Here is a 15,048-nt window from a genome sequence, read left to right as displayed (position 1 = left end):
CTGAGATCTATTGACCACTTAGCAAGCCCGAGTTCTATCCACCACTTAGCAAGCCCAAGATCTATTGACCACTTAGCAAGCTCAAGATCTATTCACCACTTAGCAAGACTGAGATCTATCCACCACTTAGCAAGCTAAATATCTATCAACCACTTAGCCAGCCTAAGATCTATCTACCACTTAGCCAGCCCAAGATCTATTGACCACTTATCCAGCCAAAGATCTATTGACCACATAGCAAGCCCAAGATCTATTGACCACTTAGCAAGCCAAAGATCTATCAACCATTTAGCAAGCCCAAGATCTATTGACCACATAGCAAGCCCAAGGTCTATTGACCACTTAGCAAGCCAAAGATCTATTGACCACTTACCAAGCCAAAGCTTTATTGACCACTAAGCCAGCCCAAGATCTATTGACCACTTAGCAAGCCCAAGATCTTTTGACCACTTAGCAAGCCCAAGAGTTATCCACCACTAAGCAAGCCCAAGATCTATCGACCACTTAGCCAGTCCAAGATCTATTGACCACCTAGCAAGCCCAAGATCTATTGACCACTTAGCAAGCCAAAAGATCTATCAACCACTTAGCAAGCCCAAGATCTATTGACCACTTAGCAAGCCCAAGGTCTATTGACCACTTAGCAAGCCAAAGATCTATTGACCACTTACCAAGCCAAAGCTATATTGACCACTAAGCCAGCCCAAGATCTATTGACCACTTAGCAAGCCAAATATCTATTGACCACTTAGCAAGCCAAAGATCTATCAACCACTAAGCAAGCCAAGATTTATTGACCACTTAGCCAGCCCAAGATCTATTGACCACCTAGCAAGCCCAAGATCTATTGACCACTCAGCAAGCCCACGATCTATTGACCACTAAGCAAGCTAAACATCTATCAACCAATAAGCAAGCCAAATATCTATTGATCACTTAGCAAGCCCAAGATCTATGGACGCCTTGGCTAGCTGAGATCTATCAACCACTTAGCAAGCCCAAGATCAATCGACCACTAAGCCAGCTCAAGATCTATTTACCACTTATCCAGCCAGAGATATATCGACCACAAGGCTGAGATCAATTAACCACCTAGTAAGGCTAGAAATCTATTGATCATCTCGCAAGGCTGAGATTCATTGGCAACATAGCAAGGCTCAGATCTATTGATAACTTAGCAAGGCTGAGGCAAGGTCGCCGTGGTGTAATGGATATGGTGTCCGCCTTGCGACCGGGAGGTCACGGGTTCGATCCCCACCGTGGGAGCGTTCTTTAGATCTCCCCCAAAGACACCAAGTACTGGTTCTAGGCCCAGGAAACGGACTCGAGAGCGTTTATATAAGCCTAAGGCTTTCGACGCAATCGAGCTAAAATAAATAGGTTTAAACTAAGGCTGAGGCATATTGACCACTTGGCAAGGCTGATACATATTGACCATCTAGAAGCGTGTGACATATAGACCACTTGGCAAGGCTGAGACTTATTGACCACTTGGCAAGGCTGATACATATTGACCACCTAGAAGCGTGTGACATATAGACCACTAGAAAAAGGCTGAGACTTATTGACCACTTGGCAAGGCTGAGAATTATTTACCACCTAGAAGGGTGTGACATATAGACCACTTGGCAAGGCTGAGACTTATTGACCACTTGGCAAGGCTGAGACCTATTGACCACCTACAAGGGTGTGACATATAGACCACTTGGCAAGGCTGAGACTTATTGACCACTTGGCAAGGCTGAGAATTATTTACCACCTAGAAGGGTGTGACATATAAACCACTTGGCAAGGCTGAGACTTATTGACAACTTGGCAAGGCTGAGACCTATTTACCACCTAGCAAGGCTGAGCCATATTGACCACTTGGCAAGGGTAAGACCTATTGACCACTTGGCAATGCTCCGACCTATTGGCCACCTAGCAAGGCTGTAACCTTTTGACCACTTGGCAAGGCTGAAACCTATTGAACACTTGGAAAGACTGACATCTTTTGACCACTTGGCAAGGCTAAGACCTATGGACCAATAAGCTGAGACATATTTACCAATTGGCAAAGCTGAGACCTATTTAAACAAGGCTGATATCTAAAGACCAGTGGCAAGGCTGAGATATTCAGACCACATGGTAAGACTGAGGTCATAGACCACTTGGTAAGACTTGGATCTATAGACCACTTGGTAAGACTTGGATCTATAGACCACTTGGATAGACTGAGGTCATATACCTATTGGTAAGACTTGCATCTATCGACCACTTGGTAAGACTGAGGTCATTGACCACGTGGTAAGACTTGGATCTATAGACCACTTGGTAAGACTTAGGTCATTGACCACTTTGAAAGACTTGGATCTATATACCTCCTGGAAAACCTGAGATCTATAGAAAACTGTTTACTGTTGATATTTATGCAGCATCACTTGTCATTCCTTTTAAGTAATATCATAATATCAGTTGGCAAGGCTTTGACATGATATCTATAGAGCCCTTGGTTAGGCTTTTAAGTAAGTGAGATATATAGACTTTAAAGGCTTTCACATAAGATCTACTGACTACTTATTAAAGCTTTCACACCATATCTAGAGACCAATGGTCAAGGCTTTCACACAAGATCTAAGGACTAAATGTCAAGGCTTTCACATAGGATCTACTGACTACTTATTAAAGCTTTCACACCAGATCTAGAGAACAATGGTACATGCTTTCGCATTGGATCTTGTTACTACTTATTAAAGCTTTCACACCAGATATAGAGACCAATGGTCAAGGCTTTCACATAGGATCTACTGACTACTTATTAAAACTTTCACACCAGACCTAGAGACCAATTGTCAAGGCTTTCACATTAGATCTACTGACTACTTATTTAAGTTTTTACACCACATCTAGAGACCAATTGTCAAGGCTTTTACATTAGATCTACTGACTACTAATTAAAGCTTTCACACCAGATCTAGAGACCAATTGTCATGGCTTTCACATACGATCTACTGACTACTTATTAAAGCTTTCACACCAGATCTAGAGACCAATTGTTTAGGCTTTCACATTGGATCTACTGACTACTTATTAAAGCTTTCATACCAGATCTAGAGACCAATCGTCAATGCTTTCACATAAAATCTACAGACTCCTTGTCAACACTTTCACAGGAGATCTAACATTCACTTAACAAGGATTTCCCATGAGATCTATAGAACACTAAGCAAAGTTCTCCCAGCATAGCATCCCTAACTCCGACTCACCTTCTTTCTTGCTAGTGCCGTGCAGGCTCTTGTACATCTGCTTGTACCAGTCATGCTGCTTCTCCTCATCCACGTTCTGAAACACACCACATAATGTACTGGCAAGAGGCATACATTCAGACACTAGCACAGGGTGCGCTTAACAGATGCCTTGTTCATAATCAACTTATCAACTTTCTGTCACCATCACATATAGTACCTAACATCAAAAATATTATATTAGGCATTATAATCCAGACTCAATACTAGTATTTTCTGTTTCTATATCATATGATTAGCAGGACATTTGTTAATGTCACAGCATGCAGACATCTAGGCTCAAGCAAAAAGAAGAGTTTATGATATATGGTTAATGTTCTTTTTTTTTAGAGATTTTAAAATATTGACACTAATTTTTGTATGAAATGAAATATAAAGACATTTTACGCAATTTGTTTTCAATACATTATATTACATATTGTTACAATAAATAGTAACACAATCACATCGTGTGCGGGCCGTTATTTGTACCTAAGGGGCAAAAAAAAACCACTTTAAGCCGGGCCCATTGTTCATATCTTAAATGAATAAGATCAGGCAGCTTCAACTAAACAAAATGGCGTCTGCATTTAGTATTAGCCAACTGTGATCAATAAAATTAAGCCACAACTCAACGAAAGAATTGAACATAATTATAATGACACGTAGCCCACAATTTGGATAATACAAATATCGATTGAAACTGAACTCTTCTGTACATTAGATTGATGTCTTTATTTGAGCTATAACAGTATTCATCAAACAGCAAAATTTTATAGTAAAAGACACACTTACCTCCATGACAACTTGAATCCGATGCTTACAATAATAAAATAACAACAATGTGCTTCTGTTTTCTTTTGTTACATCCATTTATCTATATAGATTTGAAATGACACTTTTTAAGCGGTTGTATCAAATGCTAACCGCTGTCACCAAAAACACGATTTACGAAATTGAATGATTTGGAGCGATTTCAATAAATGTATTCCTATTAAAGCTTATAATTCTGCATGACACACACATAATCCGAAATACATTTTGGATTCATTGGATGCTTACAATATATTTAACTGCTAAATAAACTGTCCAAATTTTTATCCCTAATATCCAGAGAGTCTAGCTTAAACTAATATCCAGAGAGTCTAGCTAAAACTAATATCCAGAGAGCCTAGCTAAAACTGGTGTGTTTTGTGACATGAGATACAAAGGATCTGACCTGTTCTGAGCAGCCCAAGATATCACTAGAACAAATCTGTGACAAAGTTTCATGAGGAGTGAACTATAAATGTAACTTTTAGAGTGCTAACAAGTACTATAGCCATATATGAACAAATTCCCCACACACTATTTTCGAACTCATCCAAGATATCATTAAAACAAATATTCTGACTAAGTTTCATGAAGATTGGACAATAAATCTGAATTCTAGATTGTTAACAAGGTTTTACTATAGCCATATAAGGAAAATACCCCGCTCCCTGGTGGCTATGTTTTTCAACTTACTGAGTTTCATGAAGATTGGACTTAAAATGTGACTTCAAGAGGGTTAAAAAGGTTTTACTATAGCAATATAAGGAAAAATGCCCCGCCACCTGGCGGCTATGCTGTTCAACAGACGAGAACCATTGTTAACTCATTCAAGATATCATTAGAACAAGGTTTGATTAGGATTGGACAGCAAATGTGACTTCTAAACCGTTGTACTTTAGCTATTTAAGGAAATCTGCCCTGACCCTGGCAGCCATGTTTTACAACAGACCAGAACAATTTTCAAACTCGTCCAAGATATTATTGGGACCCTTGTTCTGACCAGGTTTTATGAAGATTGGTAAAAAAATGTGCCTTCTAGAAAGTTAACACCGTTTTACGATAGTCATATAAGGAAAAAAGCACTGCACCCTGGCGGACATGATTTTTAACAGACTGGACTAATTTTTGAATCCATCAAAAATATCATTTGAACTATTATTCAGACAAAGTTTCATGAAATCTGACTTCCTGAGTGGTACCGAGGTTTTATAAAAGCCATATAAGGCAAACTGCAACACCCCCTGGCAGCCATGTTTTTCAACAGACTTGAACTAATATCAAACTCATTCCAGACACCATAAGAACAAATATTTTGACCATGTTTCAAGAAGATTGAAATGTGATTTCTAGAGTGCTAGCAATGTTTTACTACAGCTGGATCAGGAAAACTGCCCCACATCCTAGAGGCCATAATTTTCAATGGAACAGAACCATTTTGGATCTCAGCTAAAATAAAATTAGAACAAATCTTCAGACAAAATTTCATGAAGATTGGACTGAAAATGTGACTTCTGGAGTGTTAAAAGTTGTGTTTTTTTAATTTGATCTAAATGTAGACACAATTTATAACCTATTGTGAACCAATTTCTAACTCTGCCAAGATTTGATTGAAACAAATGTTCTCACAAAGTCTCATGAATATAGGAAATACATGTTGCTAATAGTGTTAACAAGGTTTCACTATTGCCATATAGGACTAACAAGGTTTCACTATTGCCATACCGGGAAAACTGCCCCGCCGCCTTACAAATATGTTATTCAACTAACCCAAACCAGTTTTGAAATTTGGCTGAGAGCAAATGTTCGTAACAAGTTTCATTAACATCAGACAAAAAATGTGACCCCTAGAGTGCTAACAAAGTTTCACAATAGCCATATGAGGAAAATTGTCTTGCCCCTTTACTGCCATGTTTTTAAACAAACCAGAACCATTTTCTTATTCAGCTGAGATATCATTAAAAGTAATGTTCTGACTAAATTGTATGTGGATTGGACTAAAAATGTGGCTTCGATGAGTTAACAAGGTTTTCCTTTAATTTGACCAAGTGACTTTGTTTTTGACCTCACATGACTCAGTTTTAAACTCAGCCAAGATATCATTGGGACAAATATTCTTACATAGTTTCATGAAGATTGGACAACAAATGTGCCCTCCAGAGTGTTCACAGGGGATAGATTGATGACATATAATTCATGACTCATGATAGAATAGTGTTCCTCCTAGGGTAATTAGGCTGACCATGATACTACATTGTAGATATATCATAACCTCTCACAAAGCTTCACTAATTTTGACAAATCTTAAAGTATGGTTACCAAACTTGGTCTATGGAGTCATTTTAATATGGGGAATGTACATGTCTAAAGTTTTAATGAAATCCTTCATTCCATTTCTGAGAAACCAGCTTAGAAAATAATTTATCCCTGCATAATATAGTGCATATGCGAATTTCCAAAGGCAAATGGTCACAGCATGGCTCATGGGGTCATTTTAATAAAGGGAATAACAAGCCTCATGCAGCCTACATTCAATTTTAAGAGAGAAGTGATTTCTTCCTCAGCTTCAATTAGGGACAAGTGAGGCAACTTAAAAGAGATGTGGTTTTTGTATAGGGTTTAATCAACTCTTCACTTATTGTATTCCTCTCATTACGCATGCTCATCATCATTATGATAAATCAGAAACAATTTATAATCGGCAGTTTAGGGGAAAAACATATAAACAAACACATTTAAGTGTTAATGTTGTGCTATTATTGTATTTAACTGATTTCAATTTATATATTAATGGCAAATTTCTGGCTCAATGTAAATCACAAAATTAGTAGAAGTCATTTCTCCTTCATGTTATTAGAGGGCGAAGTTGATATGTCCATTAAGCAGTTATCTCCCACTTCTCCCTTGAATAAGTGTTGTAGGTTTGAAGAAATCCCTCAATTTATTTCTGAGAAACTAGCAAACCCAAACGTGGGTGAAAGCAAAATAGCTTTCTTTTTCTCCTTATTCAAGCTTAAATACTCATGACATTGGTGCATATTCGATGAAAATTGTTTTACTTGGAAAATGTTAACAAGTAAAAGGATTATTGTAGATAATTCAATCACTAAAATCAACAATTATATTGGTGATTTGGCTGATTTTAACTTTGGGTGGATATTATCCCAAAAACATTTTCAGAAAGTTTGGTGAAGCTCAGAGCAGGCTATACAATCCAACAAACAAATCAAAAAGAATATCAGATAAATCAATATCAATGTCAGAAAAAACAACGGCAATGAATTAGAGAGCAGACACCATGCTGAATGTGTAAAACGTACTAAGTGACCCAGTTACCTAGTTTATGACCCGGCATGACCCATATACGAACTTGACCTAGACATCATCTAGATAAAACTTCTGACCAAGTTTGGTGAAGATCGGATGAAAACTACTTGAATTAGAGAGTGAACACCGTGCTTAATGTTTAAAACGCACTAAGTGACCCCGTGACCTAGTTTTTGACCTGCCATGACCCATGTTCAAACTTGGCCTAGACATCATCTAGATACAACTTCTGACCAAGTTTGGTGAAGATTGGATGAAAACTACTTGAATTAGAGAGCGGAAAACATGCTGAATGTTTAAAACGCACTAAGTGACCCCGTGACCTAGTTTTTGACCCAGCAAGGCCCATGTTTCAACTTGGCCTAGACATCATGTAGATACAACTTCTGACATAGTTTGGTGAAGATCGGATGAAAACTACTTGAATAAGAGAGCGGACACGGACCGACAGACAGACTGACCGACCGACAGACAAGCTCACTCCTATATACCCCATATATAATAATTCAACAATACCTAGGATGGTTTGGCCGAGTTTTTTTCTTTGGCGGTCAAACAGAGCTAAACAAGAGCACCGCCTTGCGGGTGCAGACCGCTCATCTATTTTCTTTTTAAAGGTGAAGGGACTCTCATTTTCAATCACAAAGGAGGGAGGGGTGGAGTGAAGAGGGGTGTATAGTTTGGGGTTGTGGACATTTATTACATTATCTTCCAAAAAAGCGAAAAAAAAAAAGAAAAAAAAATCGGGGGCGGGGGGGGGGGGGGGGGGGGGGGGGGGGGGGGTGGGGGTGGGGGGAAGGGCGATGGGGGGGGGGGGGGGATTTTTTTGGGTGCCATGGTTGAACGGTATTTCAAACATAACCGTTTAAAAAAAAAATTGGGGGGGGGGGGGGGGTGGGGGTGGGGTATAGTGTGAGGGTGTGGTGGTAATTTGTGAGATGATCTTAAAAAAAAAAAAAAAAAAAAAATTAAAACAAAATAATTGGGGGGGGGGGGGGTTGTATAGTGTGAGGGTTGTGGTGGTCATTTGTGAGATGATCTTAAAAAAAAAAAAAAAAAAATAGGAGGGGAGGGGGGGAGGTGGGGGGGAGGGGGGGAGGGCACGGGGGACGGTTTGGGTGGAGTCTATTGTGGTATGTCAGGTAAGAGTAGTTTCGTCAAAGTATCAATCAAATCTAATCATAAATAAAGAAGTTATGGCAATTTTAGCAAAATTTAATAATTTGACCTTGAGAGTCAAGGTCATTCAAAGGTCAAGGTAAAATTCAACTTGCCAGGTACAGTAACCTCATGATAGCATGAAAGTATTTGAAGTTTGAAAGCAATAGCCTTGATACTTAAGAAGTAAAGTGGATTGAAACACAAAATTTAACCATATATTAAAAGTTACTAAGTCAAAAAAGGGCCATAATTCCGTAACAATGACAACCAGAGTTATGCAACTTGTCCTTTTACTGTACCCTTATGATAGTTTTTGAGTGTTCCAAGTATGAAAGCAATATCTATGATACTTTAGGGGTAAAGTGGACCAAAACATAAATCTTAACCAAATTTTCAATTTTCTAAGTATAAAGGGCCCATAATTCCGTCCAAATGCCAGTCAGAGTTACATAACTTTGCCTGCACGGTCCCCTTATGATAGTTAATAAGTGTTGCAAGTATGAAAGCAATAGCTTTGATACTGTAGGAATAAAGTGGACCTAAACACAAAACTTAATCAAATTTTCAATTTTCTAAGTATAAAAAAGGCACATAATTCTGTCAAAATGCCAGTCAGAGTTACATTACTTTGCCTGCACAGTCCCCTTATGAAAGTTAGTAAGTGTTGCAAGTATGAAAGCAATAGCTTTGATGCTTAAGGAATAAAATGGACCTAAACACAAAACTTAACCAAAATTTTCAATTTTCTAAGTATAAAAAGGGCACATAATTCTGTCAAAATGCATGCCAGAGTTATCTAACTTTGCCTGCCCAGTCCCCTCATGATAGTAAGTAAGTGTAACAAGTTTGAATGCAATAGCATTGATACTCACTGAGAAAAGTGGACCTAAACGCAAAACTTAACCAAAATTTTCAATTTTCTAAGTATAAAAAGGGCACATAATTCTGTCAAAATGCACGCCAGAGTTATCTAACTTTGCCTGCCCAGTCCCCTCATGATAGTAAGTAAGTGTACCAAGTTTGAATGCAATAGCATTGATACTTTCTGAGAAAAGTGGACCTAAACGCAAAACTTAACCGGACGCCAACGCCGACGCCAAGGTGATGACAATAGCTCATAATTTTTTTTCAAAAAATAGATGAGCTAAAAAAGGCCAGTTTAGGTGATTCAAGAGCAAAAATTCAACACTACAGAATCCTCTTTAAGATAATTCAAGGACCATAACTTAACCCAAAATAGTCCAGTTAAAGATCATTAAAGGGCAATAGCCTAACAATAAATATTTTACTTTAAGATAATTCAAGGGCTATAACTCATCACTAAAAAGTCCACGTTAAGATAATTAAAGGGATATCACTCAACACTAAAAAGTCCACTTTTAGATAATTCAAGGGCTATCACTCAACACTAAAAAATCCACTTTTAGATAATTCAAGTGATATCACTCAACACTAAAAAGTCCACTTTAAGATAATTCAAGGGATATCACTCAACACTAAAAAATCCACTGTAAGATAATTCAAGGGATATCCATCAACAATAAAGAGTCCACTATTAAATAATTCAAGGGCAATAACTAAACACTTAAAATATTCAAGTTTCAAATATAGGCCAAAATACAACACTATACAGGCAATTTTTAGATAATTAAAAAGGCATAACAAAACACTGCCAAGAGATGTGTTTGTCAGAAACACAATGCCCCCTATTGCGCCGCTTTGAAGCCATATATTTTACCTTTGACCTTGAAGGATGACCTTGACCTTTCACCAATCAAAATGTGCAGCTCCATGAGATACACATGCATGCCAAATATCAAGTTGCTATCTTCAATAATGCACAAGTTATTGCAAAAAACTTTAACCATGGTTAAAGTTTTGGGACACAGAAAGACAGACAGACAGACATATATTCAGTGCAGTTTGTTGGTTGTTTTGTACCTGTCTGAAGGACAGGGGCATGCCACTCTCCTGGTCGATTGGCCCAATGTCCTCATATCGCTTGGGGCTGCTGACCTTCATCTCATGTGTGCTGGGGCCCCTCTCCTCTGTGGGCACAGCGTAGAAGGTGTCAGTGTGCTTTACTCCACCTGCCAACGTCTCACTCTGACCCAAATAGATGGCACCCTTAGGGATCTTACCCTCTGAAACATACAAGCACACACATTAAGTCTATTGCTAGCCAAATAACATGATGCAAAAAGACATTTAAAACCAAATAATAATTGTATTATTCATAGAGAATATCAGTTAGTTTAGTGTTGCTTAAAGGTTGAAATCTCCATTGTGGAAGAAAATTCTAGTCCACTGTCCATGATTGAGGTCATTTGAATAGTGCAATGTAAGAGGTCAAAAGACTCTTGTGCACTCACTAGACCCAAAAAAAAACTTAACAATCTGAATTTGTGATTTTTGTGTAAAAGTTGACTTTTGACGAAGATTTTTTATCCCTTACATCATATCTATCATATAGGCAGAGACAATATTGGAACAAATGTTTTGCAAAAGTTTGATTATAAGGAAAACAAGAAGGCTTTTGTTTGGTTGACCGTTTTGAAATAATGAAATCAAAGTTTGGTACACATACTATCATGTCATACCAGGAAAGCTGCATCACCACATGGCAGCCAAGTTGTTTTTATTAAATCAGAAAATTTATCATATGATAAAATAAAGTTCTGAGCAAGTTGCATGATAATTGGATAAATATGATATTTCTTGCTGGTTCAAATATTTCAATAAAATTGTACAAATAAACTTCCCCCTCTCTGGCAGTAAATTTTTAAACGGACTGCAACCATTTTTCAACTCAACATGGCAATCAATAGAACAACATAATCTCTTTTGCAAGGTTTATGATGATTGGAAAAAAGAGCTGTCATCCAAAATGTGTTTAAATGTTTTCAAGTTGACATACTGATCTTGTTTTGAACCTGATCTTGTTTTTAACCCCAAATGACCAAATATAGAATTCAGCCGAGATATCATATAGACAAATTTAATGTTAATTGTTCTGACCAACTTTCAATATTGGCAAATAATGTGGCCTCTACAGTGTTCACAATATAAATTGTTTACAATAGATATAACTGCTCACAAAAAGACCATCTAAACAAGTTTTGATGATGAGATAAAACTATTTATTTTTTTACTTATTGAGTTATAACAGGACTTTAGTACATAACAGATAGAATGCAGGCATGTAATACAAATGTAATCTGTTGCAATCAGTTGTGGGAATACATCTTTGAATACAAGTACTTTATGACACATAAATATTTTATTTCTAGGAACATTATACAATTTTGTAAATTGAAAACATTTCCAACACAGAACTATGTATATGTACATATTTATACCCTATATTAATTTATAAGGGATAACTCTACTTCAACAACCCAATTAGGCAGTAGGTTGTTTCTCCTGAACAGTAAGCTGTCTATGCAAAATTTAATAGAGCACCTGTGAGTTATTTACAGATAAAATCCTGATATAACATGTATATAGAATAAAACAATCAAATAAGATCCAAAATTAAACAATTTGTTGTTTAACTGGTTGTAGTGCTTTTCTGTAAAAACAAGACTATTACCAAGCAATATATGTCCCCTACCGGCTCCACCATTGTCAGAAATATAAAATATACAAGAGGGCCAATATGGCCCTATTTCGCTCACCTGAGAGGTGTTGGTTCATTCAATCTTTACCAAATGTCAAACTTGACCTAGATATTGTCCAGACAAACATCCTGGTCAAGTTTCATCATTATTTCATCTGCGAGTCATGATCAATGTACTTATGAAGTTTCATGATCCTAGGCGTAAGCATTCTTGAGTTATCATCCGGAAACCATTTTTCTAAGTTGAGTCACTGTGACCTTGACAGCAATTGTGTGAATACATTTTTTGGCACTGTGACCTTGACCTTTGAACTAATGACCTGATAATCAATAGGGGTCATCTGCGAGTCATGATCAATATACCTATGAAGTTTCATGAACCTATGCATAAGCGCTCTTGAGTTATCATCCAGAAACCATTTTACTATTTCAGGTCACCGTTACCTTGATCTTTGACTTAGTGACCTGAAAATCAATAGGGGTCATCCGCGAGTCATGATCATTGTACCTATGAAGTTTCATGATCCTAGGCATAAGCGTTCTTGAGTTATCATCCAGAAACCATTTTACTATTTCAGGTCACCGTGACCTTGACCTTTGACCTAGTGACCTGAAAATCAATAGGGGTCATCTGCTAGTCATGATCATTGTACCTATGAAGTTTCATGATCCTAGGCATGAGCGTTCTTGAGTTATCATCCAGAAACCATTTTATTGCTTTGGGTCACTGTGACCTTGACCTTTGACCTAGTGACCTGAAAATCAATAGGGGTCATCTGCCAGTCATGATCAATGTATCTATGAAGTTTCATGATCCTAGGCATAAGCCTTCTTGAGTTATCATCTGGAAACCATTTTACTATTTCGGGTCATCATGACCTTGACCTTTGACCTAATGACCTGAAAATCAATAGGCGTCATCTGCGAGTCATGATAAATGTACTTATGAAGTTTCATGATCCTAGGCATAAGCGTTCTTGAGTTATCATCAGGAAACCATTTTACTATTTCGGGTCACCGTGACCTTGACCTTTGACCTAGTGACCTGAAAATCAATAGGGATCATCTGCAAGTCATGATCAATGTACCTATGAAGTTTCATGATCCTAGGCCTAAGCGTTCTTGAGTTATCATCCGGAAACCATTTGACTATTTCAGGTCATTGTGACCTTGACCTTTGACCTAGTGACCTGAAAATCAATAGGGCTTATCTGCGAGTCATGATCAATGTGTTTATGAAGTTTCATGATCCTAGGCATAAGCATTCTTGAGTTATCATCTGGAAACCATTTTACTGCATTGGGTCACTGTGACCTTGACCTTTGACCTAAAAATCAATAGGGGTCATCTGCAAGTCATGATCAATGTATCTATGAAGTTTCATGATCCTAGGCATAAGCGTTCTTGAGTTATCATCCGGAAACCAATTTACTATTTCGGGTCATCGTGACCTTGACCTTTGACCTAGTGACCTGAAAGTCAATAGGGGTTATCTGCGAGTCATGATCAATGTACCTATGAAGTTTCATGATCCTTTGCATAAGCGCTCTTCTTGAGTTATCATCTGGAAACCATCTGGTGAACAGACGGACCGACATGAGCAAAACAATATACCCCCTCTTCTTCGAATACAGGGGGGGGGGGGGCATAATGAGAAAACTGCCCCCCTCCCAGCAGCAATGTTATTCAACTGACCGGAACCATTTTTGAACTCAACTCTTATATCAAGGAAACAAATGTTCTCTGAGCAAATTTCATGAAAATTGGGCGAAAAATGTGACTTCTACTGTGTTCACGTTTTCACAATATACATTTAGAGAAAAATGCCCTGCCCACTGGCAGCCATGTTTTTTCACCGATCCCAACCATTTTCAAACTCGTCCGAGATATCAATAAAACCAATGTTTTGACCAACTTTCATGACGATTGGGCAAAAATTGTGACTTCTAGAGTGTTTACAAGGTTTCTCTATAGCCAAATATGGAAAAATGCCTCGCCCACTGGCAGCCATGTTTTTTAACAGATTGGAACCACTTTTGAACTCAACCAAGATATCATTAAGACAAACATTTTGACAAAGTAACATGAAGATTGGGCATAAAATGTGACTTCTACAGTGTTTACAAGGTTTTTCTTTTTTTTGGACCTAGTGACCTAGTTTTTGACCAGGCACAACCCAGTTTCAAACTTGGCCGAGGTTTCATTGGGACAAAGCTTCTGACCAAGTTTCATGAAGATGGGACAAGAAATGTGGCCTCTAGAGTGTTTACGAGCAAATGTTTACAGACGGACGGACGGCAAAGACCGGTCACAACAGCTCACCTGAGCAATCAGGTGAGCTAAAAATCATTTTTTATATATTTGTTGCCATCATAACCATAATTTTTGACGGAGAAACAAAATGAAATGACGTGCATAATGTCCATATTGCCATCTAACCATGTTTCAAGTTTCATGAAAAAATATTAAGCACTTTTAAAGTTATCGCAGGATCCAGAAAAGTGTGACAGACTCACAGACTGACGGAGTGACAGACACACAGAGCGCAAACCATAAGTCCCCTCCGGTGAAGCCGGTAGGGGACAATAATTATTCTACTAATCTTAAGTAATAGGACAATTTTAGTTATTCATTATCATTTGAAATTTAAGTTTGTGTTAATGTTTTGAATCAATAATCAGTATCATCATTATCATAATAATCATAACCATCATTATCATATTCATCCCTTACCTCTTCAACATTAAACTATGAAAGCTATAACATAAATAGTTGCAATAATCTCCAGAAGCAACATGATGTGTGTAAAAAAGTGCATTTAAGTCAAAACTACAAGCTAAACTTACACATACCCTTGCAGCAATAATT

The 15,048-nt window shown here is 37.7% G+C and overlaps 1 protein-coding gene across 16 annotated transcripts in view; it reads right to left on the bottom strand.

Annotated features, from left to right (window-relative positions):
- The window catches only part of LOC127847484 (sorbin and SH3 domain-containing protein 1-like), a 379,963-nt gene that overhangs the window by 155,081 nt on the left and 209,834 nt on the right, over window positions 1-15,048 (bottom strand). For all 16 annotated transcript variants that reach the window (XM_052379427.1, XM_052379439.1, XM_052379429.1 and 13 more), the window contains 2 exons: window positions 10,503-10,705; window positions 3,246-3,321 (listed from right to left, as the gene is read on the bottom strand). In XM_052379427.1, the coding sequence (XP_052235387.1) occupies window positions 3,246-3,321; window positions 10,503-10,705 (279 nt within the window). The remainder of the gene's footprint in view (window positions 1-3,245; window positions 3,322-10,502; window positions 10,706-15,048) is intronic.

The sequence above is a fragment of the Dreissena polymorpha genome, chromosome 10 (genome assembly GCF_020536995.1).
Source record: "Dreissena polymorpha isolate Duluth1 chromosome 10, UMN_Dpol_1.0, whole genome shotgun sequence".
NCBI lineage: Eukaryota > Metazoa > Mollusca > Bivalvia > Myida > Dreissenidae > Dreissena > Dreissena polymorpha.
This window is presented reverse-complemented; position numbering and strand designations above follow the sequence as displayed.